The sequence below is a fragment of the Cherax quadricarinatus genome, unplaced genomic scaffold (genome assembly GCF_038502225.1).
Source record: "Cherax quadricarinatus isolate ZL_2023a unplaced genomic scaffold, ASM3850222v1 Contig98, whole genome shotgun sequence".
NCBI lineage: Eukaryota > Metazoa > Arthropoda > Malacostraca > Decapoda > Parastacidae > Cherax > Cherax quadricarinatus.
In genome coordinates this window covers 246,525-272,952 of record NW_027195124.1, presented here as the reverse complement: position 1 = coordinate 272,952, position 26,428 = coordinate 246,525, and the positions used below count along the sequence as shown (strand labels likewise).

The 26,428-nt window shown below is 41.7% G+C and overlaps 2 protein-coding genes across 2 annotated transcripts in view; one reads left to right on the top strand and one right to left on the bottom strand.

Moving 5' to 3' along the window:
- Rtc1 (RNA terminal phosphate cyclase 1) overlaps positions 1-17,786 on the top strand; it is an 88,736-nt gene extending 70,950 nt beyond the window's left edge. The window contains exon 7 of the mRNA XM_070080044.1: positions 17,479-17,786. Coding sequence (XP_069936145.1) covers positions 17,479-17,650 — 172 coding nt within the window. The 3' untranslated portion in view covers positions 17,651-17,786. The remainder of the gene's footprint in view (positions 1-17,478) is intronic.
- A 389-nt stretch (positions 17,787-18,175) lies between these two features.
- LOC128694358 (glutaryl-CoA dehydrogenase, mitochondrial) overlaps positions 18,176-26,428 on the bottom strand; it is a 175,532-nt gene continuing 167,279 nt past the window's right edge. Inside the window, exon 11 of the mRNA XM_070080041.1 lies at positions 18,176-19,192. The gene's annotated coding sequence lies outside the window, so the exon portion shown is untranslated. The remainder of the gene's footprint in view (positions 19,193-26,428) is intronic.

Genomic DNA, 26,428 nt, shown 5'->3' with positions numbered 1-26,428 from the left:
AGGGGGGCAATGTGGCAGATGTTGCAGGTGTATGGTGTAGGAGGTAGGTTACTGAAAGCAGTGAAGAGTTTTTACGAGGATAGTGAGGCTCAAGTTAGAGTATGTAGGAAAGAGGGAAATTATTTTCCAGTAAAAGTAGGCCTTAGACAAGGATGTGTGATGTCACCGTGGTTGTTTAATATATTTATAGATGGGGTTGTAAGAGAAGTAAATGCAAGGGTCTTGGCAAGAGGCGTGGAGTTAAAAGATAAAGAATCACACATAAAGTGGGAGTTGTCACAGTTGCTCTTTGCTGATGACACTGTGCTCTTGGGAGATTCTGAAGAGAAGTTGCAGAGATTGGTGGATGAATTTGGTAGGGTGTGCAAAAGAAGAAAATTGAAAGTGAATACAGGAAAGAGTAAGGTTATGAGGATAACAAAAAGATTAGGTGATGAAAGTTTGGATATCAGATTGGAGGGAGAGAGTATGGAGGAGGTGAATGTATTCAGATATTTGGGAGTGGACGTGTCAGCGGATGGGTCTATGAAAGATGAGGTGAATCATAGAATTGATGAGGGGAAAAGGGTGAGTGGTGCACTTAGGAGTCTGTGGAGACAAAGAACTTTGTCCTTGGAGGCAAAGAGGGGAATGTATGAGAGTATAGTTTTACCAACTATGGGTGTGAAGCATGGGTGATGAATGTTGCAGCGAGGAGAAGGCTGGAGGCAGTGGAGATGTCATGTCTGAGAGCAATGTGTGGTGTGAATATAATGCAGAGAATTCGTAGTTTGGAAGTTAGGAGGAGGTGCGGGATTACCAAAACTGTTGTCCAGAGGGCTGAGGAAGGGTTGTTGAGGTGGTTCGGACATGTGGAGAGAATGGAGCGAAACAGAATAACTTCAAGAGTGTATCAGTCTGTAGTGGAAGGAAGGCGGGGTAGGGGTCGGCCTAGGAAAGGTTGGAGGGAGGGGGTAAAGGAGGTTTTGTGTGCGAGGGGGTAAAGGAGGTTTTGTGTGCGAGGGGCTTGGACTTCCAGCAGGCATGCGTGAGCGTGTTTGATAGGAGTGAATGGAGACAAATGGTTTTTAATACTTGACGTGCTGTTGGAGTGTGAGCAAAGTAACATTTATGAAGGGGTTCAGGGAAACTGGCAGGCTGGACTTGAGTCCTGGAGATGGGAAGTACAGTGCCTGCACACTGAAGGAGGGGTGTTAATGTTGCAGTTTAAAAACTGTAGTGTAAAGCACCCTTCTGGCAAGACAGTGATGGAGTGAATGATGGTGAAAGTTTTTCTTTTTCGGGCCACCCTGCCTTGGTGGGAATCGGCTAGTGTGATAATAAAAAAAAATAAATAGCATGCTGAAAATTTCCAGCCAAGACAGGACTCACAGCAATGTTTTCAAGTTGGAAAAATTCAGATTCAGGAAGGATATAGGAAAGCACTGGTTTGGTAATAGAGTTGTGGATGAGTGGAACAAACTCCTGAGTATAGTTATTCAGGCTAAAACGTTGTGTAGTTTTAAAAGAGTTTTAGAGAGGGTGTGGTAGGTAAGTTTGGGGCGCCAGGTGTAAATGATAACGGGAGCCCTTTGATTGAACTTTGTATAGGAAGGGGTTTAGTTATAGGTAATACATATTTTAAGAAAATGAGGATAAATAAGTATACAAGATATGATGTAGGGCGAAATGACAGTAGTTTGTTGGATTATGTATTGGTAGATAAAAGACTGTTGAGTAGACTTCAGGATGTACATGTTTATAGAGGGGCCACAGATATATCAGATCACTTTCTAGTTGTAGCTACACTGAGAGTAAAAGGTAGATGGGATACAAGGAGAATAGAAGCATCAGGGAAGAGAGAGGTGAAGGTTTATAAACTAAAAGAGGAGGCAGTTAGGGTAAGATATAAACAGCTATTGGAGGATAGATGGGCTAATGAGAGCATAGGCAATGGGGTCGAAGAGGTATGGGGTAGGTTTAAAAATGTAGTGTTAGAGTGTTCAGCAGAAGTTTGTGGTTACAGGAAAGTGGGTGCGGGAGGGAAGAGGAGCGATTGGTGGAAAGATGATGTAAAGAGAGTAGTAAGGGAGAAAAAGTTAGCATATGAGAAGTTTTTACAAAGTAGAAGTGATGCAAGGAGGGAAGAGTATATGGAGAAAAAGAGAGAGGTTAAGAGAGTGGTGAAGCAATGTAAAAAGAGAGCAAATGTGTTTTCAAGTCCGGACAAGACTTTGGAAAAGTCTTTTAAGAACTGGTCCTGGGTGGGAGGGCGGTAACTAGTTCCTACTAAGATGGGTTTGGTCTTGGGAAGCAGCACTTCAAACCATAGAATCTCCAGTTTATTGTTATTTAAATCAGGTCTTGGGTTGTAAGCTAAGTGATTTCTAATGTAGGCACATACCTCACCACCCTTTCTGTTCCTACCTTAGCGTTTTATATTGTAACCTATTTTGACCTCGTCGTCAGTCACCGTATCATCCAACCAGGATTCAGAGATGGAAGTAACTGCCGCCCTAGTTCTATTAGCTAGAATCCTAATCTCTGCCAATTTTGAAAAAAGTGATCTTGCGTTGACATGAATAAAGTGAAGGCCTGTTTTCATAAAACAATTATAATCACCAGTATATGGCAATGGGTCATTTGTATTAAAATTAGGTAAATCAATGTCATCATTGTTAAAGGGTAACTGTGCCAAAGTGCATTTGTTACACACAGAATGAATTCTGGCACCGTTACTATAATTGTACATACATCCATCATGCACCCACCCCTTACACATTTTACATAAGTTGGCTTTTCTGTTTTTCTTGTGTACTTCAGTACAGTGTATGCACCTGTTTGGTGGTGTTTGAGATAATAAGAATGGCTGTATTGTCTCACATTGACCTATGTATGCATTACATATATAGTTAAGGTTATTCCTAGCTACTAGACCGTTATTAGCACCGTCATTTATCTGTCTGTTTTGCCTCTGCACAATAGTTTGAGGTCCTGGATTAATTTGGATATCACCACTTAAGAGCGCTACAATAAGAGCTGTGTGCCACTGTTTTTGTTTGGGTATGCAGTGTTGCCATACCTTGCGGCGATAGTGACATTTACTTTTCTGGTAGGGTGGCAACTGTTGGGATTTTACTGTCCAGGGCGCTGTTACTCCATTCACCTTTTCCAGCCCCCATGACTGATTTCTTTCTTCATGGAATTGCAGGAGAAAGATAAATATAATTATGGCAGCCTGTACCCTCCTAATGCCTGCCATTTTCACTCTTCACTCTTTTACTCATATACAACAATATTTATTTATCTTTTCCAGACACCTAGTACACCCTAGTATCTGCTTTTCCAATCACCACTGAATTAGTAGTAAATTTTCTACTTCAGAACCCTCTTCACTGCTCACTTTTCCCTTAACTTCAGAAATCTCTTTCAGTTAACCCCTTATTTCACACTCCCCTTCCCGCCTCACTTCACAGTCCAGTTTCACCTATTACACTTCTAACTCCTTTCCATTCTGGCAGGACCAGAAAGTTTTAATCAGTGGTTTTATCCGTCCAAATCCCCCTTGTTTCCATTTATTGGGGGTTGTGTCGTGTTGTTGACTCCTGACCTGGTCTGCTGTCTCAGCCATTTTTAAAAGCACTGAGGGAAGTAAACGCCACCTACAACCTGACTTTCCTTGAGTTTTATAGATAGATATGGTGTTTTCTCCTATGATTCTCTCACTGTACACTGGTCAGCTGAGTATAGGTCAGCTACGAAAACATTAACCTTGGCTGTTTAACTATTCACTTCTTTCCCACAACTGGCACTGAGGGATAACCATCCTGTATCCTTGGAGTTTTGTATTGTAGATTTGACAATGTCTCCTGTGTTTCCCTCTTGTTAGCACTGGTACAGGTGATATGATCGTGGTGCAGATATGCTGCTACTGTCAGTACAGATGAACGTCGGTATAGATGAGAACTTCACTTCGCTAGTTGTACATGTACATGTACAAGCATATATATACACACCCCTCTGGGTTTTCTTCTATTTTCTTTCTAGTTCTTGTTCTTGTTTATTTCCTCTTACCTCCATGGGAAAGTGGAACAGAATTCTTCCTCCGTAAGCCATGCATGTTGTAAGAGGCGACTAAAAAGCTGGGAGCAAGGGGCTAGTAACCCCTTCTCCTGTATAAATTACTAAATTTAAAAAGAGAAACTTTAGTTTTTTGTTTTGGGCCACCCTGCCTTGATGGGATACGGCCGGTTTGTTGAAAAAAAAAATCTATCTGTTGCCATCAGTAGTAGGTTGCTAGACAGCAACCGCCCAGGGAGGTACTACTGTCCTGCCAAGTGAGTGTAAAACAAAAGCCTGTAATTGTTTTACATGATGGTAGGATTGCTGGTGTCTTATTCAGTCTCATAAACATGCAAGATTTCGGGTACGTCTTGCTACTTCTACTTACACTTAGGTCACACTACACATACATGTACACATTTATGTATACACACTCATCTAAATTTTCTTTGATTTTATCTTAATAGTTCTTGTTTCTGTTGCTTTTCCTTTTATATCCATAGGGAAGTGGAATAAGAATCTTTCCTCCATAAGCCATGGGTGTTGTAAAAGTCAACTAAAATGCTGGGAACAATGGGCTAGTAACCCCTTTTTATGTATAGCCTACTTAAAAGAAAAAGAAGAAAACCATCAAAGTGGGATGTTTCAATGTGCGTGGATGTTGTGTGAATGATAAGAAAGAGATGATTGTGGATGTTATGAATGAGAAGCTGGTTGTCCTGGCTTTAAGTGAAACAAAGCTGAAGGAGATGGGAGAGTTTCAGTGGGGAGAAATAAATGGGATTAGGTCAGGGGTTTCAAACAGAGTGAGAACTAAAGAAGGAGTAGCAGTAATGTTCAAGGATAAGTAATGGCAGGAAAAGAGGGAATATAAATGTATTAATTCAAGGATTATGTGGAGTAAAATAAAGGTTGGATGTGAAAAGTAGGTTATAGTAAGCGTTTATGCACCTGGAGAAGAGAGAAGTGTAGAGGAGAGAGAGAGATTTGGGGAAATGTTGAGTGAGTGCGTGGGGAGTTTTGAACCAAGCGTGAGAGTACTTGTTGTTGGGGTAAAAATGTTGTGGAGGGGGTATTAGGTAAATTTGGGGCCCCAGGGATAAATGAAAATGGAGAGCATTTAATTAAGCTATGTGTAGAAAGAGGTTTGGTAATAAGTAATACATATTTTATGAAAAAGAGGATAAATAAGTATACAAGGTATGATATAGCACGTAATGAAAGTAGTTTGTATAGATTATATATTGGTGGATAAAAGGTTGACGGACAGGCTTCAGGCTGTACGTGTTTATAGAGGGGCAACTGACATATCGGATCATTATTTAGTTGTAGCTGAAGTTAGAGTAAGAGGTAGATGGGACAAAAAGAAAATGACAACAACAAATAAGAGAGAGGTGAAAGTGTATAAACTAAGGGAGGAGGAAGTTAGGGTGAGATATAAGTAGCTATTGGCAGAAAGGTGGGCTAGTGCAAGTATGAGTAGGGGGGGGGGGGTTGAAGAGGGTTGGAGTAGTTTTAAAAATGCAGTATTAGAATGTGGGGCAGAAGTTTGTGGCTATAGGAGGGTGGGTGCAGGAGGAAAGAGGAGTGATTGGTGGAATGATGAAGTAAAGGGTGTGATAAAAGAGAAAAAGTTAGCTTATGAGAGGTTTTTACAAAGTAGAAGTGTTATAAGAAGAGCAGAGTATATGGAGAGTAAAAGAAAGGTGAATAGAGTGGTGAGAGAGTGCAAAAGGAGAGCAGATGAAAGAGTGGGAGAGGCACTGTCAAGAAATTTTGATGAAAATAAGAAAAAATCTTGGAGTGAGATAAACAAGTTAAGAAAGGCTAGGGAACAAATGGATTTGTCAGTTAAAATCAGAGTAGGGGAGTTAGTAGATGGGGAGCTAGAGGTATTTTTTAGATGTTTACCTGGAGAGAGTTCCGGGGGTCAACGCCCCCGCGGCCCGGTCTGTGACCAGGCCTCCTGGTGGATCAGGGAATATTTTGAAGAATTTTTAAATGTCGATGAAGAAAGAGGGGCGGTAATTTCATGAATTGGCCAGGGGGAGGTATAACATCTTTTAGGAGTGAAGAAGAGCAGAATGTGAGTGTGAGGGAGATGCGTGAGGCATTATGTAGAATGAAAACGTCTAAAGCAGCTGGAACTGATGGGATCATGACAAAAATGTTAAAAGCAGGAGGGAATATAGTGTTGGAGTGGTTGGTATTTTTGTTTAATAAATGTATGAAAGAGGGGAAGGTACCTAGGGATTGGCAAAGAGCTTGTATAGTTCCTTTATATAAACAGAAGGGGGACAAAAGAGATTGTAAAAATTTTAAGGGAATAAGTTTACTGAGTGTACCAGGAAAAGTGTATGGTAGGGTTAATATTGAAAGAATTAGATTAGAGGTAAGACAGGGAGTAGGATTGAGGATGAGCAAGGAGGATTTAGAGTGGATAGGGGATGTGTAGATCAAGTGTTTACATTGAAACATATATGTAAATAGTATTTAGATAAAGGTAGGGAAGTTTTCATTGCTTTTATGATTTAGAAAAGGCATGTGAGAATGGATAGGGGAGCAATGTGGCAGATGTTGCAAGTACAGTGGACCCCCGCATAACGATATTAATCCGTTCCTGAGAGCTCATTGTTATGCGAAATTATCGTTATGCGAATGAATTTTCCCCAAAAGAAATAATGGAAGTCAAATTAACCCGTGCAAGACACCCAAAAGTATGAAAAAAAATTTTTTACCACATGAAATACTGTATACATTTTCCTACACACAAAGAGAAGGATCCATGCACAATATATATTGTGCATGTACTACTCTACTAAATGAAGAATAAACGACACTTACCTTTATTGAAGATGCAGCAATGACTGATGAGACACTGTGTTCTGGGAGTGCCTTTTCCTCCTGAGTAATGTAGGTCCTGTTTGGCATTTTCTTCCAGAACAGGCCTTATCACACTGCGTATGCCACTACGATTCTTAAATCTCTCAAACCAACCTTTGCTGGCTTTAAATTCACCAATATGAGCACTAGATCCAGGCATTTTTCCCTGTTCACCTGGGTGTTAGTCGACTGGTGTGGGTTGCATCCTGGGAGACAAGATTAAGGACCCCAATGGAAATAAGTTAGTCTTCGATGACACTGACTTTTTTGGGTTATCCTGGGTGGCTAACCCTCTGGGGTTAATTGTTTCTTGGTATTCTCAATAAGCCACACCAACAACGGTGCTACAGCAGCAGCAGCAGCAGCTGACAGTGCTACAGCAGCAGCAGCAGCAGCTGACAGTGCTACAGCAGCAGCTGACAGTGCTACAGCAGCAGCAGACGGTGCTACAGCAGCAGCAGACGGTACTACAGCAGCAGCAGCAGCAGCTGATGGTGGTACAGCAGCAGCAGCAGCTGACGGTGCTACAGCAGCAGCAGCTGACAGTGCTACAGCAGCAGCAGCTGACAGTGCAGCAGCAGCAGCAGCTGACAGTGCTACAGCAGCAGCAGCTGACAGTGCAGCAGCAGCAGCAGCTGACAGTGCTACAGCAGCAGCAGCAGCAGCTAACAGTGCTACAGCAGCAGCAGCAGCAGCTAACAGTGCTACAGCAGCAGCTGACAGTGCTACAGCAGCAGCAGACGGTGCTACAGCAGCAGCAGACGGTACTACAGCAGCAGCAGCAGCTGACGGTGGTACAGCAGCAGCAGCAGCTGATGGTGCTACAGCAGCAGCAGCAGCTGACAGTGCTACAGCAGCAGCAGACGGTGCTACAGCAGCAGCAGACGGTACTACAGCAGCAGCAGCAGCTGACGGGGGTACAGCAGCAGCAGCAGCTGACAGTGCTTCAGCAGCAGCAGCAGTTGACCATGGTACCACAGTATTTCGATAATATTTCTCACCCTTTTTACCACAGGGTTGGCACTAGAAGCTTTCTTGGGGCCCATGGTCACTTATTTTGCAGATAAAATCACCAAAAACGCTGTAATAATACGAAATGTTCCGATTGTATGCTTGGATGTTACCGCGGAGGCTGGCTTGTAAACAATGCCACCGGCGGAACATGTGAGGCTGGCTCAGGCCGCACATTAGACGCGTCTCGGACGAATAGCGTTGAGCGGGTTTTTTAGCGGTATGCGAGGCAAAATCTTAGCGATAAAATGTATCGGTATGCGGATTTAACGTTATGTGATGCCAACGGTATGCGGGGGTCCACTGTATGTGGAATAGGTGGTAAGTTACTAAATGCTGTAAAGAGTTTTTATAAGGATAGTGAGGCTCAGGTTAGGGTGTGTAGAAGAGAGGGAGATTACTTCCCGGTAAAAGTAGGTCTTAGACAGGGATGTGTAATGTCACCATGGTTGTTTAATATATTTTAAGATGGGGGTTGTAAAAAAAGTAAGTGCTAGGGTGTTGGGGAGAGAGGTGGGATTAAATTATGGGGAGTCAAATACAAAATGGGAGTTCACACAGTTACTTTTTGCTGATGATGCTCTGCTTATGGGAGACTCTAAAGGAAAGTTGCAAAGGTTAGTGGACGAGTTTGGGAGGGTGTGTAAAGGTAGAAAGTTGAAAGTGAACATAGATAAGAGTAAGGTGATGAGGGTATCAAATGATTTAAATAAAGAAAAACTGGATATCACATTGGAGATAGGGAGTATGGAAGAAGGGAATGTTTTCAGATGTTTGGGAGTTGATGTGTGAGCAGATGGGTTTATGAAGGATAAGGTCAACCATAGAATTGATGAAGGAAAAAAGGTGAGTGGTGCGTTGAGGTATGTTTATGTGGAGACAAAAAACGTTATCTATGGAGGCAAAGAATGGAATGTATGAAAGTATAGTGGTACCAACTCTCTTATATGGGTGTGAAGCTTGGGTTGTAAATGCTGCAGCTAGGAGGCAGTTGGAGGCAGTGGAGACGTCCTGTCTAAGGGCAATGTGTGGTGTAAATATTATGCAGGAAATTCAGAATGTGGAAATTAGGAGGTGTGGAGTTAATAAAAGTATTAATCAAGAGGGCTGAAGAGGGGTTGTTGAGGTAGTTTGGTCATTTAGAGAGAATGGATCAAAGTAGAATGACATGGAGAGCATATAAATCTGTGAAAGAAGAAAGGCAGGGTAGGAGTCATTCTCAGAAAGGTTGGAGGGAGGGGTAAAGGAGGTTTAGTGGGTGAGGGACTTACAGCAAGTATGCTTGAATGTGTTAGGAGTGAATGGAGGCGAATGGTTTTTGGGATCTGACGAGCTGTTGGAGTGTGAACAAGGTAATATTTAGTGAAGGGATTCAGGGAAACTGGTTATTTTTATATAGCCAGACTTGAGTACTGGAAATGGGAAGTACAATGCCTGCACTCTGAAGGAGGGGTTTGGGATATTGGCAGTTTGGAGGGATATGTTATATATCTTTATATATGCTTCTAAACTGTTGTATCTGGGTGCCTCTGCAGAAGCAGTAATTGTGTATGAGTGAGGTGAAAGTGTTGAATGATGATGAAAGTATTTTCTTTGTGGGGATTTTCTCTTTGGGTCACCCTGCCTCGGTGGGAGACGGCTGACTTGTTGGAAAAAAAAAATCCATTGCCCCCTCTAAGGACATGCACATCCAGAAGTCTGCCCATCACCCTTTTATCCACTAACATTCTCTAACAAACTGCTGTCATTATGCCCTATATCATATCTTGTGTACTTATCAAATTTTTCTAAAAATACATATCGTTAATTTTTCAAATAACAATAATCGCACCTCGGATAAACCTGATTGGTTACAAAACATCTTTCTACACAAAGTTCAGTTAAAGACGCCCATTATCATTTACCCCTGGTACCCCAAAGTTACCTGCTACAGTAGAACTCCTGTGTCTGCAGATTAGGTGTCTGTGGTTTCAGTTATCCACAGTTTGCCATGGCCTGAAATTAACCCTTAAATTTGCTTAACAACTGCTGGTGCTGCTGCTTCCCTTATTCTCATTATGGGGGTATGCACCTTGACACTGATGAATGGGTCATGATATAAAGAATTGAAATTGCCTCTCATTCAGTAGGTTCTGTACAACCCCTACGTGTTTAGCAATTCACAGTGTATTTAAAAAATATAGGTATCGGTTCCTGCACTTTAACCCTGAAACTGTTCAAATGTAGATCTACGTTCACTTGCGTGGAGCTCCGAATACTTTGAAAAATAAAAAAATCGTTTTTTTTGTTTTTAAATTAAAGAAAGGTATTTTCTGTGTGGTATAAGTCCAAAAAAAAATCATTTTTAGGACCAGTACTTACCGAGATATAAGACCGTGAAGTTGGCTCTGGATGCTCACATGACAGCAACATTCAGTTCTGCCGCTTGCAGAAGTGTTGCCAATTTGCCTTTTTTTCTTGTTTTTATTTTAATTTATATAATTTTTACATTCTGATAATTACAATTTATAATAGTTCTTGTGATTTCATAGCCAATCTTTGTTCTGACACTAATATTATGTGCTGAAATAGTACTCAAATTGTAACAATCACAAGTGAACATTTTCACCTGCCCTGGTCATTTACTATTGTCTAGAAATATATACAATTTATAGGTCCCAGCAATGTTTTGACATGCTGGACTATGAACCTCCTTGAAGCATGGTGTTATGACAAGGGTCAGAGTGTGCCCTGCTGGAGGGGGGAACCTTGCCTTTATATGTTTTTACTCTTGCACACACACATGTCTTTGTATGTCTGTCTGTCAGTCTATCTGTTTGCCTGACTATCTGTCTGCCTGTCTGTCAGTCTATCTGTAAATTTGTCTGTCTATCTGTACATCTATGTCTGTTTATCTGTACATCTATCTGTACATCTATCTGTCTTTCCGCTTAGTTCTGCTTATCTGTCTGTCCAGTTCAGCTTATCTGTCTTTCTGTCTTCTGTGTGTGCCTGGAGTGTAATATGAGCTCCTTGAATAACTGTGTTATGACAACATCAGATAACAGTGACATATGATGAATGTGTGCTGCTGGAGGGAGAACCTTGCCTTTATATGTTTTAACTCTTGCACACAAACATGTGTCTGTATGTCTGTCTGTCAGTCTGTCTATCTGTCTGTCTGTCTATCTGTACATCTATCTGGCTGTCTATCTGTACATCAATCTGTCTGTCTGTCTGCCTAGCTCTGCTTATCTGTCTGTCTGTGTGTGTCTGTCTTTCCATCTGCTTGTCTCTGTCTCAAGGAGTGGCTAGTAATCCTGTTGGTTTGTGGTGTATGTGCCACTCCCTGATTGCTGAGCAAGTGACACTGCTATTATTTGCGTCATGTCTATTTATGTCTTATATCTACAAACACTGTATAGCACTTGGCCTGGAATTTTTGGGTTATCCTATGTAATTTACAGTGATATAGACAGACAGACAGAGATATAGCTAGAGATATAGACAGATAGACAGAAATATAGACAGAGACAGCCAAAGCCAGCCAGCTGAATACATAAGAACATAAGAAAAAAGGAACACTGCAGCAGGCCTACTGGCCCATGCTTAGACCAGTGACCCACCTAGTCAGGTCACATCCACTGAAAGAAGGAGCACGACATCTGACCTAGTAGCACAAGCGAGTCAGGTCCAGCTCACACCCACTCATGCATTTATCTAACCTATTTTTACTTTCCTCTTATAATGTGAGTGTTAATATGACATGACATCAGTGAATCCATGGTGTTTGCCACGATATTTGCTCTAGCTGGCACTCAGTTGAACTGGTGCTCCCACAAGGTACTAAGTGCTCCCAGATTTTTTTCATAGTGCGCACACTGAGTGAACAGACCCATTCTTTCATGTCTAGGCGACTCAGGCCTATCACACCAAATTTGAAGGAATGAAAAATAAAACGTTGATCTACGTTCGGAGCCTGCCGCACGTGAACGTATATCTACGTGTGGACAGTTTAAGGATTAAAGGAGGGGTTTGGGATATTGGCTGTTTAGACATCTAAACTGTTGTACAGTGGACCCCCGACTTACGATGACCTCAACTTACAATAAAACTGACTTATGATGCTTGTCAGCATAAAAATTTGACCCCAACCTACAATGAAAAACTCGACTTACATCATTCGTCCCATACGTCCCTTATGCGTCCAGCATCTGGCTGGCCTGAGCGCACCTCAGCTGGCCTGCCTTCAGTGTGCCAATGTTTACAAACCAGTGCGGTCAATTCCACGCATACATTCGGAACATTTTGTATTATTCTAGTGTTTTTAGAGCTTGTAACTGCTAAATAAGCCACCATGGGCCCAAAGAAAGCTTCTGGTGCCAACCCTGTAGTAAAAAGGGTGAAAATTACTATTGCAATGAACAAAGAGATAATAAGTTTGAAAGTGGAGTGCATGCCTTTGAGCTGGCCAGGTTGTACAAAAAACCCCAGTCAACCATTGCTACTATCCTGGCCAACAAAAAGGCAATCAAGGAAGCTGGTGTTGTGAAAGGTGCAAGTATCTTTACGAAACACAGATCGCAAGTACTCGAAGATGTTGAGAGACTGTTATTGGTGTGGATAAACAAAAAACAGATATCAGAAGATAGCATCTCTCAAGCGATCATATGTGAAAAGGCAAGGGAGTTGCATGACGATTTAATTAAAAAAATGGCTGCAATTAGTGGTGATGTGAGTGAATTTAAGGCCAGCAAAGGTTGGTTTGAGAGATTTAAGAATCGTAGTGGCATACATAATGTGATGAGGCATGGTGAGGCTGCCAGTTCGGACCAAAAAGCGGCTGAAAAATATGTGTAGGAATTCCAGGGGTACATAGAGGCTGAAGGATTGAAACCCCAACAAGTGTTTAATTGTGACGAAACAGGCCTGTTTTGGAAGAAAATGCCAAACAGGACCTACATTACACAGGAGGAAAAAGCACTGCCAGGACACAAGCCTATGAAAGAAAGGCTAACTTCAATGTGTAGTAATGCTAGTGGTGATTGCAGAGTGAAGCCTCTACTCGTGTATCACTCTGAAACTCCCAGAGTGTTCAGGAAAAACAATGTCGTCATGGCTAATTTGTGTGTGATGTGGAGGGCAAACAGTAAGGCATGGGTCACTAAGGGCTTTTTCTATGACTGGGTTTACCATGTGTTTGGCCCCACTGTGAAAAATTACCTCCTAGAAAATAAATTGGAGCTTAAGTGCCTCCTGGTATTAGACAATGCTCCTGGTCATCCTTCAGGCTTGGCAGAGCAAATTTTGGGGGACTTGAGCTTCATTAAAGTAACATTCTTGCCTCCTAATAACACTCCTCTCCTCCAACCCATGGACCAGCACGTCATTTCAAATTTCAAAAAACTGTACACCAAAGCAATGTTTCAAAAGTGCTTTGAAGTGACCTCAGACACTCGATTGACTCTAAGAGAGTTTTGGAAAGATCACTTTTGTATCCTCAATTGTGTAAACCTTATAGGTAAGGCTTGGGAGCGAGTGACTAAGAGGACCTTGAATTCTGCTTGAAGGAAATTGTGGCCAGAATGTGTAGAAGAGAGGGATTTTGAAGGGTTTGGGGCTAGCCCTGAGGAGCCTATGCCAGTTGTGGAATGTATTGTGGCATTGGGGAAGTCCATGGGGTTGGAAGTTAGTGGGGAGGATGTGGAAGAGTTGGTGGAGGACAACGATGAAGAACTAACCACTGATGAGCTGCAAGAGCATTTGCAACAGCAAGAGGACACAGCTGAGGAAATTGCTTCAGAGGAGGAGAGAGAGAGAAATTTAGGAAGTTGCCTTCTTCAAAGATTAAGGAAATGTGTGCAAAGTAGGTTGAACTGCAAACCTTTATGGAAGAAAATCACCCTGACACAGCTATTGCAAGCCATGCTGGTGACTTTTACAATGACGATGTTGTGAACCACTTTAGGAAAATCTTAAAGGAATGCAAGGTACAGAGCTCTATGGACAGATTTTTGGTGCGACAGTGGTCCAGTGACTCTCAGGTTGTTCCCAGTGGCATTAAAAAAAGAAGGGAAGTAACCCTGGAAAAGGACTTGCTACCTAAAGTCCTTATGGAAGGGGATTCCCCTTCCAAAAAGTAATAAACCTCCATCATCTTCCCTCCTCCCATCCCATCACTCATCATATCTACAATAAAGGTAAGTGTCATTTATTCTTCATTACACAATATACAGTGGACCCCCGGTTTACGATCAGCTCCCATTGCGACCAATTATGTAAGAGTATTTATGTAAGTGCGTTTGTACGTGTATGTTTGGGGGTCTGAAATGGACTAATCTATTATTTATTTATTTTTATTATCACACTGGCCGATTCCCACCAAGGCAGGGTGGCCCTAAAAAGAAAAACTTTCACCATCATTCACTCCATCACTGTCTTGCCGGAAGGGTGCTTTACACTACAGTTTTTAAACTGCAACATTAACACCCCTCCTTCAGAGTGTAGGCACTGTACTTCCCATCTCCAGGACTCAAGTCCGGCCTGCCGGTTTCCCTGAACCCCTTCATAAATGTTACTTTGCTCACACTCCAACAGCACGTCAAGTATTAAAAACCATTTGTCTTCATTCACTCCTATCAAACACGCTCACACATGCCTGCTGGAAGTCCAAGCCCCTCGCACACAAAACCTCCTTTACCCCCTCCCTCCAACCTTTCCTAGGCCGACCCCTACCCCGCCTTCCTTCCACTACAGACTGATACACACTACAGACTGATACACTCTGTATCGCTCCATTCTCTCTACATGTCTGAACCACCTCAACAACCCTTCCTCAGCCCTCTGGACAACAGTTTTGGTAATCCCACACCTCCTCCTAACTTCCAAACTACGAATTCTCTGCATTATATTCACACCACACATTGCCCTCAGACATGACATCTTCACTGCCTCCAGCCTTCTCCTCGCTGCAACATTCATCACCCATGCTTCACACCCATATAAGAGCGTTGGTAAAACTATACTCTCATATATTCCCCTCTTTGCCTCCAAGGACAAAGTTCTTTGTCTCCACAGACTCCTAAGTGCACCACTCATCCTTTTCCCCTCATCAATTCTATGATTCACCTCATCTTTCATAGACCCATCCGCTGACACGTCCACTCCCAAATATCTGAATACATTCACCTCCTCCATACTCTCTCCCTCCAATCTGATATCCAATCGTTCATCACCTAATCTTTTTGTTATCCTCATAACCTTACTCTTTCCTGTATTCACTTTTAATTTTCTTCTTTTGCACACCCTACCAAATTCATCCACCAATCTCTGCAACTTCTCTTCAGAATCTCCCAGAGCACAGTGTCATAAGCAAAGAGCAACTGTGACAACTCCCACTTTGTGTGATTCTTTATCTTTTAACTCCACACCTCTTGCCAAGACCCTCGCATTTACTTCTCTTACAACCCCATCTATAAATATATTAAACAACCACGGTGACATCACACATCCTTGTCTAAGGCCTACTTTTACTGGGAAATAATTTCCCTCTTTCCTACATACTCTAACTTGAGCCTCACTATCCTCATAAAAACTCTTCACTGCTTTCAGTAACCTACCTCCTACACCATACACCTGCAACATCTGCCACATTGCCCCCCTATCCACCCTGTCATATGCCTTTTCCAAATCCATAAATGCCACAAAGACCTCTTTAGCCTTATCTAAATACTGTTCACTTGTATGTTTCTCTGTAAACACCTGGTCCACACACCCCCTACCTTTCCTAAAGCCTCCTTGTTCATCTGCTATCCTATTCTCCATCTTACTCTTAATTCTTTCAATAATAACTCTACCATACACTTTACCAGGTATACTCAACAGACTTATCCCCCTATAATTTTTGCACTCTCTTTTGTCCCCTTTGCCTTTATACAAAGGAACTATGCATGCTCTCTGCCAATCCCTAGGTACCTTACCCTCTTCCATACATTTATTAAATAATTGCACCAACCACTCCAAAACTATATCCCTACCTGCTTTTAACATTTCTGTCTTTATCCCATCAATCCCAGCTGCCTTACCCCCTTTCATTTTACCTACTGCCTCACGAACTTCCCCCACACTCACAACTGGCTCTTCCTCACTCCTACAAGATGTTATTCCTCCTTGCCCTATACACGAAATCACAGCTTCCCTATCTTCATCAACATTTAACAATTCCTCAAAATATTCCCTCCATCTTCCCAATACCTCTAACTCTCCATTTAATAACTTTCCTCTCCTATTTTTAACTGACAAATCCATTTGTTCTCTAGGCTTCCTTAACAAGTTAAGGACTAATCTAATTCACAATATTCCTTATGGGACCAAATTCATTCAGTAATGGCACCTGAACATACTTCTGGAATGAAATAATATCGTAAGCCGGGGGTCCACTGTATATTTTGTGCATGTATCCTTGTTTTTGTGTGTGTAGAAAAATGTATATTTCATGTGGTAAAAATATTTTTTTTTTGTACTTTGGGGTGTCTGGAACAGATGAATTTGATTTCCATTATTTCTTATGGGAAAAATTAATTCGACTTACGATAATTTCGTCTTACGATGTGCTCTCAGGAACGGATTAATATCGTAAGTCGGGGGTCTACTGTATCTGGGCACCTCTGGAAAGACAGTGATTATGTGTGAATGATGGTCGCCCTGCTTCGGTGGGAGACAGCTGACGCACTGAAAAAAAAAAAAGTATCATTATTGTTATTTATATATAGAGAAAGCTTAACCCATGTGGGTTTTTCAGGTCGAGTTGCAGAGGCTTGAGCTCGTTTGTTAATAACTCCATTGTACAATACAGTATAGTTAAAGTGTGCATACTTGTATAGATGCTCAATGAAAATGACTGCATGTCCTTGCAGGAAGATTTGGATAGATTGATCAGGTAGAGAGAGAGATGATGGAATTTTATGGAGATAATTGCCATGTAATAGAAATGGGAGAGAGAGAGAACTGATTATGCAAAGAATATAGATTGAGAGGCAGGGAAATTAGGGGTACATACCAAGCATCTAAATGTTAACCACCCCAGTTTTTCTTAAAGTATGTACTGTACTGGGCTCTCAGGACACATGGTTTTATTTTGGGAGGAAAACCAGTCAGCAGTCCAGGTAGGGTGCAACATTTAACCCCCACAAAGCTGTGAGACTTCATTAATGTCTTCAACAAGTCAATTTTATAAATGTATCAGAATCTTTTTAGGGATATATTTAATGTACTCTTATGGAGATTGTTAGTCTCCCATTATAATAGAGTTTTCATTTATATTTGATATAGTAAATGTTTTCTTCTATGGATCCTGTTGCCTTGGAAGGAAATAGCCAATGAAGTAAAAAAAATAGAAAATGTGGCCTAGAAATAGATAACTACAGTATACACTGTTTGTGAATCCTTAAATTCACTTAATATATTTATTCAATGTTTTATATGGTACTATTGGTATCAAGTGACTATGTAATCTAAGATGTTCCATGAGCCTAATTTTCTGAAATCTTTCTTATTGTTTTGCAGGATGCATTTCCTTCGACACCTACGAGACTTCTTTCAAGTGACATTTAAAATTGATGAATACAAAGAGAAATTCACTTCTGATGAAATGCCAGAATCAAAAACAGGAGCTGATAAGTTATTGCTTACATGTGTAGGGGTTGGTTATACAAATATCAGCAAGGGACAAACTTAGTGTAGGAAATTTATGCACTATTTTAAATCATTTTGCTGTTGTTAAAATTACCACAGAACTAATTCGGTTATGTTTCTCGTAACTGTTTGTAAATCTTTCACAGAAATATTTTGTATTAAATTAAGTCATAACCAAAGATGATCATTAATTACTTAACCGCTAAACCATTTCGTATATGGAAAAATAAATTTCCTGTGTGTGTAGGAAAATTTTGAAAAAAAAAAAAAAAATTATATAGAATGCAAGAGTGCAATTTCTTAAAGAATTTTTTTTTAACACATCAATTGTTTCCCACCAAGGTAGGGTGGCCCAAAAAAGAAACTTTCACCTTCATTCACTCTGTCACTATCTTGCCAGAGGCACACTTACACCACAGTTTTAAAACTGCAACATTAGCACCCCTACTTCAGAGTGCAGGCACTGTACTTCCTATCTCCAGGACCCAAGTCCGGTATTATGAACACAGTTAAAGAATGGCCTGTGAGACCTGGTCATAATGGGAATTGGAGCAAACAAACCCAGCAGTAGACTATAATGTATATTTTGCCTTCACCCACTATATACAGGTATGTACACTATGTACAGATAGAATAAGTGTACACCACGATGACAGATGGCAAAGAAGTCAGAGTGCACCATACTCAACCAGCAGGTAGGCAAGTCTGCCAATGCTTACCGCAAGTTAATCATGTTGCTTCAACTTTGGTGGTCTTGCCTGTGATTGGACAATGAACCAAGGTACTGACTTAACGGCAGGTACCCTATTTATCGTTCAATCCTTAGCACCCGGTTCGTTGGTTGGGAGGCAACCTATATGGGAGTGTGACATACGCCGAATGTATTGTAACATACTCTTTGCATGCCACACTCCCATCCCAAAAGGGCACCAATAAGCCTCCACCTCCATGGGTAGCGTGTTGCCATGGCACTGAATAATAATGGAACTGCCTTTCCTCTCAACCATCCAACTCATTAGACAGGGCTCAACTTTTCTCAAGACTCAAAGTCAAACTCTATCCTAGAGCAAGACAGCAGAAAGTAGGGCTAATGTTGGTTCGAGACACCTGCGGACAGCAGCAGAATGTCCCCTCACTAAAAAAAAAAAAACACCAATATCATTAAACATTTTATAAAGGGGGGAAGAAAAAAGAGCTAAGCTACCCATATGGTCCCTAACACATCCTAACCTAAATTAAACATGGGAAAGGGAATCAGCTAGCTTATTTTCCTTGCTGGTAATATGGACAGGTTTAATATGTAAGATTGTGACCTGAGACTCCATCTCATCAGATGTGTATTGCGGTTTTTCTTGGTGTTGAGGTAAACGAGAGAATTGTGATCGCTGTAGACTGTGACCACTTGGGATGACTGTCCCATGTAGACCTTGAAATGTTCCAATGCAAGTATCAGAGCTAGAGCTTCTTTCTCAATGGTGGCATAAGTCCTTTGGTGAGGTTGATACTTGGCAGAGAAGTAACAGGCTGCAACCACTCTTCCCCAGATTTTTGTAGTACTGCCCCTACCCGATTCGCATGCGTCAACCTGTAATACAAAAGGTTTTGAAAAATCAGGAGACAGGAGAATGGGTGCAGTACAAAGTAGCTGTTTGGCTGTAATAAATGTGTGTTGACACTCTGGGGTCCATTTAAATTTTTGTTTATGACTGGTAAGTGAGGTTAGTGGGGTTACATCTGGAAAGTTCTTACAGAATCATCTGTAGAAACCTACCATCCCTAAGAAATGCTGGAGGGATTTTCTATCATAAGGTACTGGGTGATTCTTAATGGCAAGAATTTTAGCAAACTTAGGGGCTACTTTACCATTACATACTTCATGGCCTAAAAAAGTGATAGTAGACTGGCCAAAAGATGACTTGTGCAAATTAACAGTTAACTGGAAACTCTTAAACTTCACAAAGAGAGCTTTAAGTCAGGAAACATGTTGGTCCCACGTATTGGAAGCTACTACTATAGCGTCCAGATAAGCTGCCATGCCTTCAAGTCTAATAGCCTGATAGATCAGCTTCTAGAATGCTGCTGACAAGTCTGCATTCCAAATGGGGTCACTGCATATTGATAGTGACCTGGAATTACAAAGGCAGAGATTTCCTTCACTTTATCTGTCAAAGGTACCTGAGGGTAATCTTTAACCCTTTCAGGGTCCAAGGCCAAAATCGGAAGGGGTGCCCCCAGTGTCCAAGAAATTTTGAAAAAAAAAAAAAAATATTTTTTCTTGCAGAATTAAAGATAATACAGTACTTACCGAGATACAGCGGTGGGAAGTTGACCTAAAATGACCGGGTGGCGGCAACATCAGTGACTTCCGCAAAATCGCATTTTTTTATTTTACGTTTTTTATACTTTTTTCTTTTCTCTAATTTTTTTCTTTTTCTAATAACATTTGTGGCCTGTGAGACCAATATAATGTATATTGTATAAGTGCACACTCATTGTATTGAACACAATAACTGCACTAATTTGTTTATCATTACAGTATATTGCTTACAAAACTTGTTTACAAGTTTATTGTAAACAAAATTATGAAAATATTAGTGCGGTTATTGTGTTGAATACAACGGTACCATATTGTACCATATGGTACAATGGTGCCATAGGGTGCAAATGTAGACAACCTGTACTGTCTGCACAGACAGCCTATGCTGTCTGCCAGCTTAGTTCATATTTCGCGGCACTCAGGTGCTGCCCTCTCCAGGCCTGCCCAGGTCAGTGGGATGCTGATCCCACTCACACTCACGCACTCTCTTAGCGGCCCAGCAGCAGTCAACAGTCCTACTCACTCTCTCCCTCTTGAGCATGGCCCTCCTAGGCCATGGGCACAACACATAAGCCTGTGTACCCACCACGACATTACAAATAAAGTAAAGAAGCCTCCGAAGACGTATCATTCATTCACCTGCTCCGCTTTCAGCATCGCCAATAAAACTTATAAATGGTGGGAAGCGGTGGTCACAGCAGTTGTGTTTGCCTGGAGAGAGGAAGGGATGAAGTTGTTCACCTCATCACCCTACACAACAAGCATCCGTCTCTCAACGAGTTATCCTGATGTCGTGTCTGCACATTTCAGCATCCAGACACAGGTACAAGCAGGATCTAGCTGAAATTTGCCGAATTTCTTCGAGAATTGCAAGTGACCCCACGCCACAGCATCCCACGCTGTTTCTCAAGTCACGTGTTCAACGTCACTTGTATGTTCTGCTGTTGTTGTTCAGCTCAGCACATTTATTTCAGCAAGCCAAAGGTGAGTTTTGTGGTAATTTTGCCGTCCAGTGGGAGTGTATCCATGTGCTGTGGGTGGGAGAGTGGAAGTGGCCGTTTTCTCGCCTCGCCCATGCTACACTCACCCACGCTCCTCGCCACCACACCGCATTCCACCACTATGTACTCACTCCCTCTACTGTGTTTTCTGCTGTTTTTCGTGTGAATTCTTTGCCAGAGCTGTATATCCAAGTACCCGAGGTCACTCGAAGCCACGTGGATCACTAAGCCACGTGGATCAGCAAGCCACATGGATCAGCAAGCCACGTGGATCAACAAGCCATGTGGATCAGCATGCCACGTAGATCACGACACCACGTGGATCCCAATGCCACGTGGGGCGTGGACGAAGCCACATGGATCTATGAGCCACGTGAGTTACCGATGCTGCTGCCCGACGTTACGATGTCTGCCTGACGTCACCTCGAGATGTCTGCTGACATCACAATGCTACTGACGTCACCTCTTGATGTCACGCCTGACATCACATGATGTCACATCGAGTGTTTCAGTAATTATGTCGGTATTGTCGAGAAGATTGAGAGAAGATATATGTCGTGTTAATTAATTCCTCTCGGTCAGTGTTCTCACATGTGAGTGTATGGCTTAGTGTCAGTTTTGTGCACAGAAAAGCATCATTTGCTAGTTTAAGCCATGTTGTACCGCATGTACCGCGGGTGTGTGTAAGGTTTTCCGTGTGTCCAGTGTGGTCTGCGGTCAGACCCTTGTGTAGCACTTTGTTGCCTGTCACCCGGTGTGACCAGCATGTTTGACAGCTAATATTAGTCAGCTCTGAGCGTATGAGCCCCTTTGTACAGAAAGCTCTTATGCTTGTCGCATAAGATGTCACAGATGTTCTGCAGAATCGTACCTGCTACGATTCCCATCGAGATTCGTTTCACCTCACCTCCAGACCTTCAGAGTGCAGTTATATGTAGAGAAACAAGTCTGGGGACGCTTAGACTAACCTCTGCTATAACTCCAACTGCCGAGAGAATGACACATGACACTCGTCAAGCCACAGTTAGCCCTGTTGGCAGGCGCTGTGTCAGCCTCGTGTCATAGCTTCAGTGAGCTCCTGCACAAAGAAGATGTCACTTTGACTGCTAGCTCACTCACTGCAGTATGATGTATGATGTTACGACTCCCTGATGTTTCACCCAGTCATCTCTGCCATGACTCGCTCCACGACTCACTCCATGCTCGCCGGCAGTGACAGCCCAGCGACAGTACCAGTCGAGAAGTGTCCTCCTGAGTCGCTTGCCAGAAGTCCTGCCCAGTTGCCGAGTTTTGACGACGCCTCACTCGAGGGCACTAGCATGTCGTGCCCCAGGTTGAGTGAAACCTGCAGTGACTCCTACGATGACTGCTTCACTGTTCCAGAGGAGACCATACCCTGTTAAGTCACAGCTCAGCCACAGCAATGTCTCCTGTGTTGCAGTATCTGTCCAGACGCAGGAAGGCATGCAGTGATGCCCTTCGACGCTCACTGCCTATGACCACGATGTTTAGCACATCCCACGTTTTTTTTCTTCCCTCCCTGTAGGAAGTTTTTTTTTTTCCATGTCCATATGTATATACGTACATGTTTTTATTTTGTGTTCTGTGCCCTGTTCCTACGAGAAAGAGACCGATTTTTTTTTTACCACCAGTATTGTCACGCCGGGATGATGCGAGGTAGGTGGCCAAGCGTATGTAGACAGCCTGTACTGTCTGTACAGACAGCATATGCTGTCTGCCAGCTTAGTTCATATTTCACGGCACTCAGGTGCTGCCCTCTCCAGGCCTGCCCAGGTCAGTAGGACGCTGGTCCCACTCACACTCACGCACTCTCTCAGTGGCCCAGCAGCAGTTAACAGTCCTACTCACTCTCTCCCTCGTGAGCATGGCCCTCCTGGGCCATGAGCACAACACACAAGCCTGTGTACCCACCACGACATTACAAATAAAGAAGCCTCCGAAGACATATCATTCATTCACCCGCTCCCAGCGTCGCCGAACAAGCTGGTTATACAATGTTACCATATAGTACAATTGTACATATGGTACAATGGCACATGATACAATGGTACCATATGGTAGAATATGGTACAATGGCACCATTTGGTACAATGGTACCATATGATAAAATGGTACCATATGGTGCAATGGTACCTTATGGTACCATATGGTGCAATGGTACCATATGGTACATTGTACCATACAGTACAAGGATACCATATGGTTCATTGTACCATATGGTACTACTGTATATGGTACTGTTGTATTCAACACAATAAACACTAATATTTTCATCATTATTTTGTTTACAATAGTTGTTTACAACAAAAATATGCAAAAATGTTGTATATTAGTAATGTTCTATTATATATTTATATATGTACAGGAACTTGACATGTTACTTGAGGTGGATGACAGAGCGCTTTGTCTTCGAAACTGCTGAGTCTGTAGCTAGCTTGCATCACCATTCACTCAGTCTTGGCTGGTGTCTCATGCCACCAGCACCTATTGACCATATGGTACACAGTATCATACATTACAGGGTACCATATGGTACATTGTACTATATGGTGTAGGGTACCATGCAGTACAGAATAACATATAGCAGGATAACGTACAGGGTACCATATAGCACAGGGTACCATATGGCACAGGGTACCATATGGCACAGGGTACCATATGGCACAGGGTACCATATGGTACAGGGTTCCATACAGTACAGGACACCATATGGTGCAGATACAGGGATCCCTATGGAAATAAGTCACCCTGACTTTTTTGGGTTATACACATTAGGATTTTATACTTATGCTGCTATGTATAAAAATCTATGTAATTGTACTTCTGTACACCTGAATAAACTTACTCAAGCGCATGTGGCATCATAAGTAAGTTTATTTAGGTATACACAAATAAAGTTACATAGAATATCATACTTAGTAAGTAAGTAAGTTTATTCAGGTATACACAAATACAGTTAAAAAGAATTATCATACATAGCAGCATATGTGTAGAGAACCTAGGATAACCCAAAAAAGTCAGACAGAGTGACTTATTTCCATTGGGGTCCTTTTACCTTATTATTATAATATAAAGGTTATAATATTTTCTTATTATTCTACAATGAAGATAACATCTTATTATCATACTAAAAAGACTATCTACTACACCAAGGTCATTAAGACTATCTACAATACGAGGGTCATTACTAGGAATAAGGTAAAATTTACACGTATGTTAGCTAAAAAATAGAAAATCATTCCCCTCCCTTTCTGTAGCTACATTCATCAGACACCTTTTGGCACTCTTCTTGAACTGGTTCATGCTATGACTGGCTTTGACATGTGCGGGCAGTCTGTTCCATTCCTTTATTGCTGTACAATAAAAGGTGTTTGACGCCTGGCCAATGACTGTGGATACTACAAAGTTGTGCTCTCTCCCCCTAGTACTATGATTGCTCTGGTTCCCAACCTTGACAAAATTGACAGCAAGATATTCTGGACATTGTTTGTGAGCAATTTTATAAACATGATTTATCTTCAGTTGTTTTACTCTGTCTTCAACATTCAGCATATCCAACTGCTGTAATTCATCCTGGCCTACATGTTCTCTTGGTCCCAGCCCCAGGATGAATCTTACGATTTTGTTCTGGGTGATTTGCAGTCTATCTTTCAGTTTTTTTGTCAAGGCAGAGTACCAAGAAGAGCAAGTGTAATTCATATGGCATTGTATAAGGGCTGGACATAGGGTCCTGCGAGACTCAGTAGGTAGACACTTTGCTTGTCTATACAGGAACTTCAGTCTGGCATTCGCTTTCTTTACTACACTGTTCCCTATCAATTCTCCTGACATGCATGGGTCAAAGGGGATTCCCAAATATTTTACTGATGAAACCAAAGTGATGGGCTCCCCATTACATTGAACATTAAAATTATTTACCCTTCTCAGTTTATGTTTCGTGCCAAAGAGAATGGCTTCAGTTTTCCCTAGGTGTAATGATAGTTTGTTGTCTACTAACCATTTGCTGCAGGACTCCAGTTCCAGTGTTAAAACATTAGCAATATCTTGTGGGTCTTTACCTGACACTAACAGAGCACTGTCATCTGCATACAGTAGGAGTTTGCACTTGACACTGATAGGCATGTCATTGACATAACATAAGAATAATAAGGGACCCAGAATACTACCTTGGGGAACTCCACATGTTATCGGCAGGGGTTCTGATTCTGTTTTGTTGATTTTGACTATTTGTCTCCTGTTGCTAAGGTAGGACTTAAACCAGTCTACAGAACCTATACCGATAGCTTGAAGTTTATTACATAATATATTGTGGTTGACAGTATCGAAGGCCTTTTGCAGGTCTAAGGTTACCATACCTATGAGGTTCCCCTTTGACATTTCAGTTCTCATGTAATCCATCAGATTAATAAGGGAGGTGTCGGTTGAGTAGGATCTTCTAAAGCCCGATTGATAGCTATGGAGAATGTTGTTGTCATTAAGGTACTTAACTACTTGAGAATACACCGCCCTCTCTAGAATTTTAGATATTTTACTGAGTATACTAACAGGCCTATAGTTGCTTACATCAGACCTACTATTTTTCTTGAAGATAGGAGTAACTCTGGCCTCCTTGAACCCCTCCGGTACAGTATTAGTGGTGATTGATAGATTTATTATGTGAGCAATAGGGATTGACAGTTCAGAAGCACCATCTTTTAGGAACTTAGACGGGATGTTATCAGGGCCTGTGGTCTTAGTTGGGTTTAACCTGCTTAGTTCTTTTTGAATAAAGTCATGAGATACACTTACTAGTTGACAACTGTTTGGGGTTACCCCTTTATTGGTATAGTATGTTTGAAACTTATCAGAGTCTGTGTTAAAGGTATTTGATGCAGCTGGTAGTTTACTTACTAGTGTTGATGCAACAGATGTGTTGTATGAATTAAAGCAATCTGCCACCTTAGATGTTTTGTGGCATACCTCATTATCAATAGTGAGTACTATGTTAGACCTATCTACTGGCTTATGGCTATACCCCAACTGTTTTAGTTGTTGCCAGAGCTTTCTGGGGTTATGCTTATACTCTTCAATTTTTGAGCAGTAGTGCTTTGCCTTTGCTCCTTTTATAAGTCTCTGTACTCTGTTCCTCACCCTTTGGAATTCATTTAGTGCTGCAATATCCTGTCTGTTTGCTTTAAATCTTTTTAGCAGCTGGTCTCTGAATTTCATATTATCTAATATCTCGGTATTCATCCAGGGTTCAGTTCTTCGTTTAATCCTAACCTCTTTAACTGGTGCAATATTATCAAGGATGGTAGTGAACATTGTTTTGAATTTTTCCCAGGCATCGTTTACGTCCGTGCAACTTGTTATCTCTGTCCAGTCACAATTGTGTAGCCTATTTACCAGTGTTTCTTTACTGTAGTTTCTAGTTGACCTCATTTTTATTGTCCTGTGTAGGCTTATCCTATCCCTAGTGATTTTCCTGGTGCAGTAAATGATG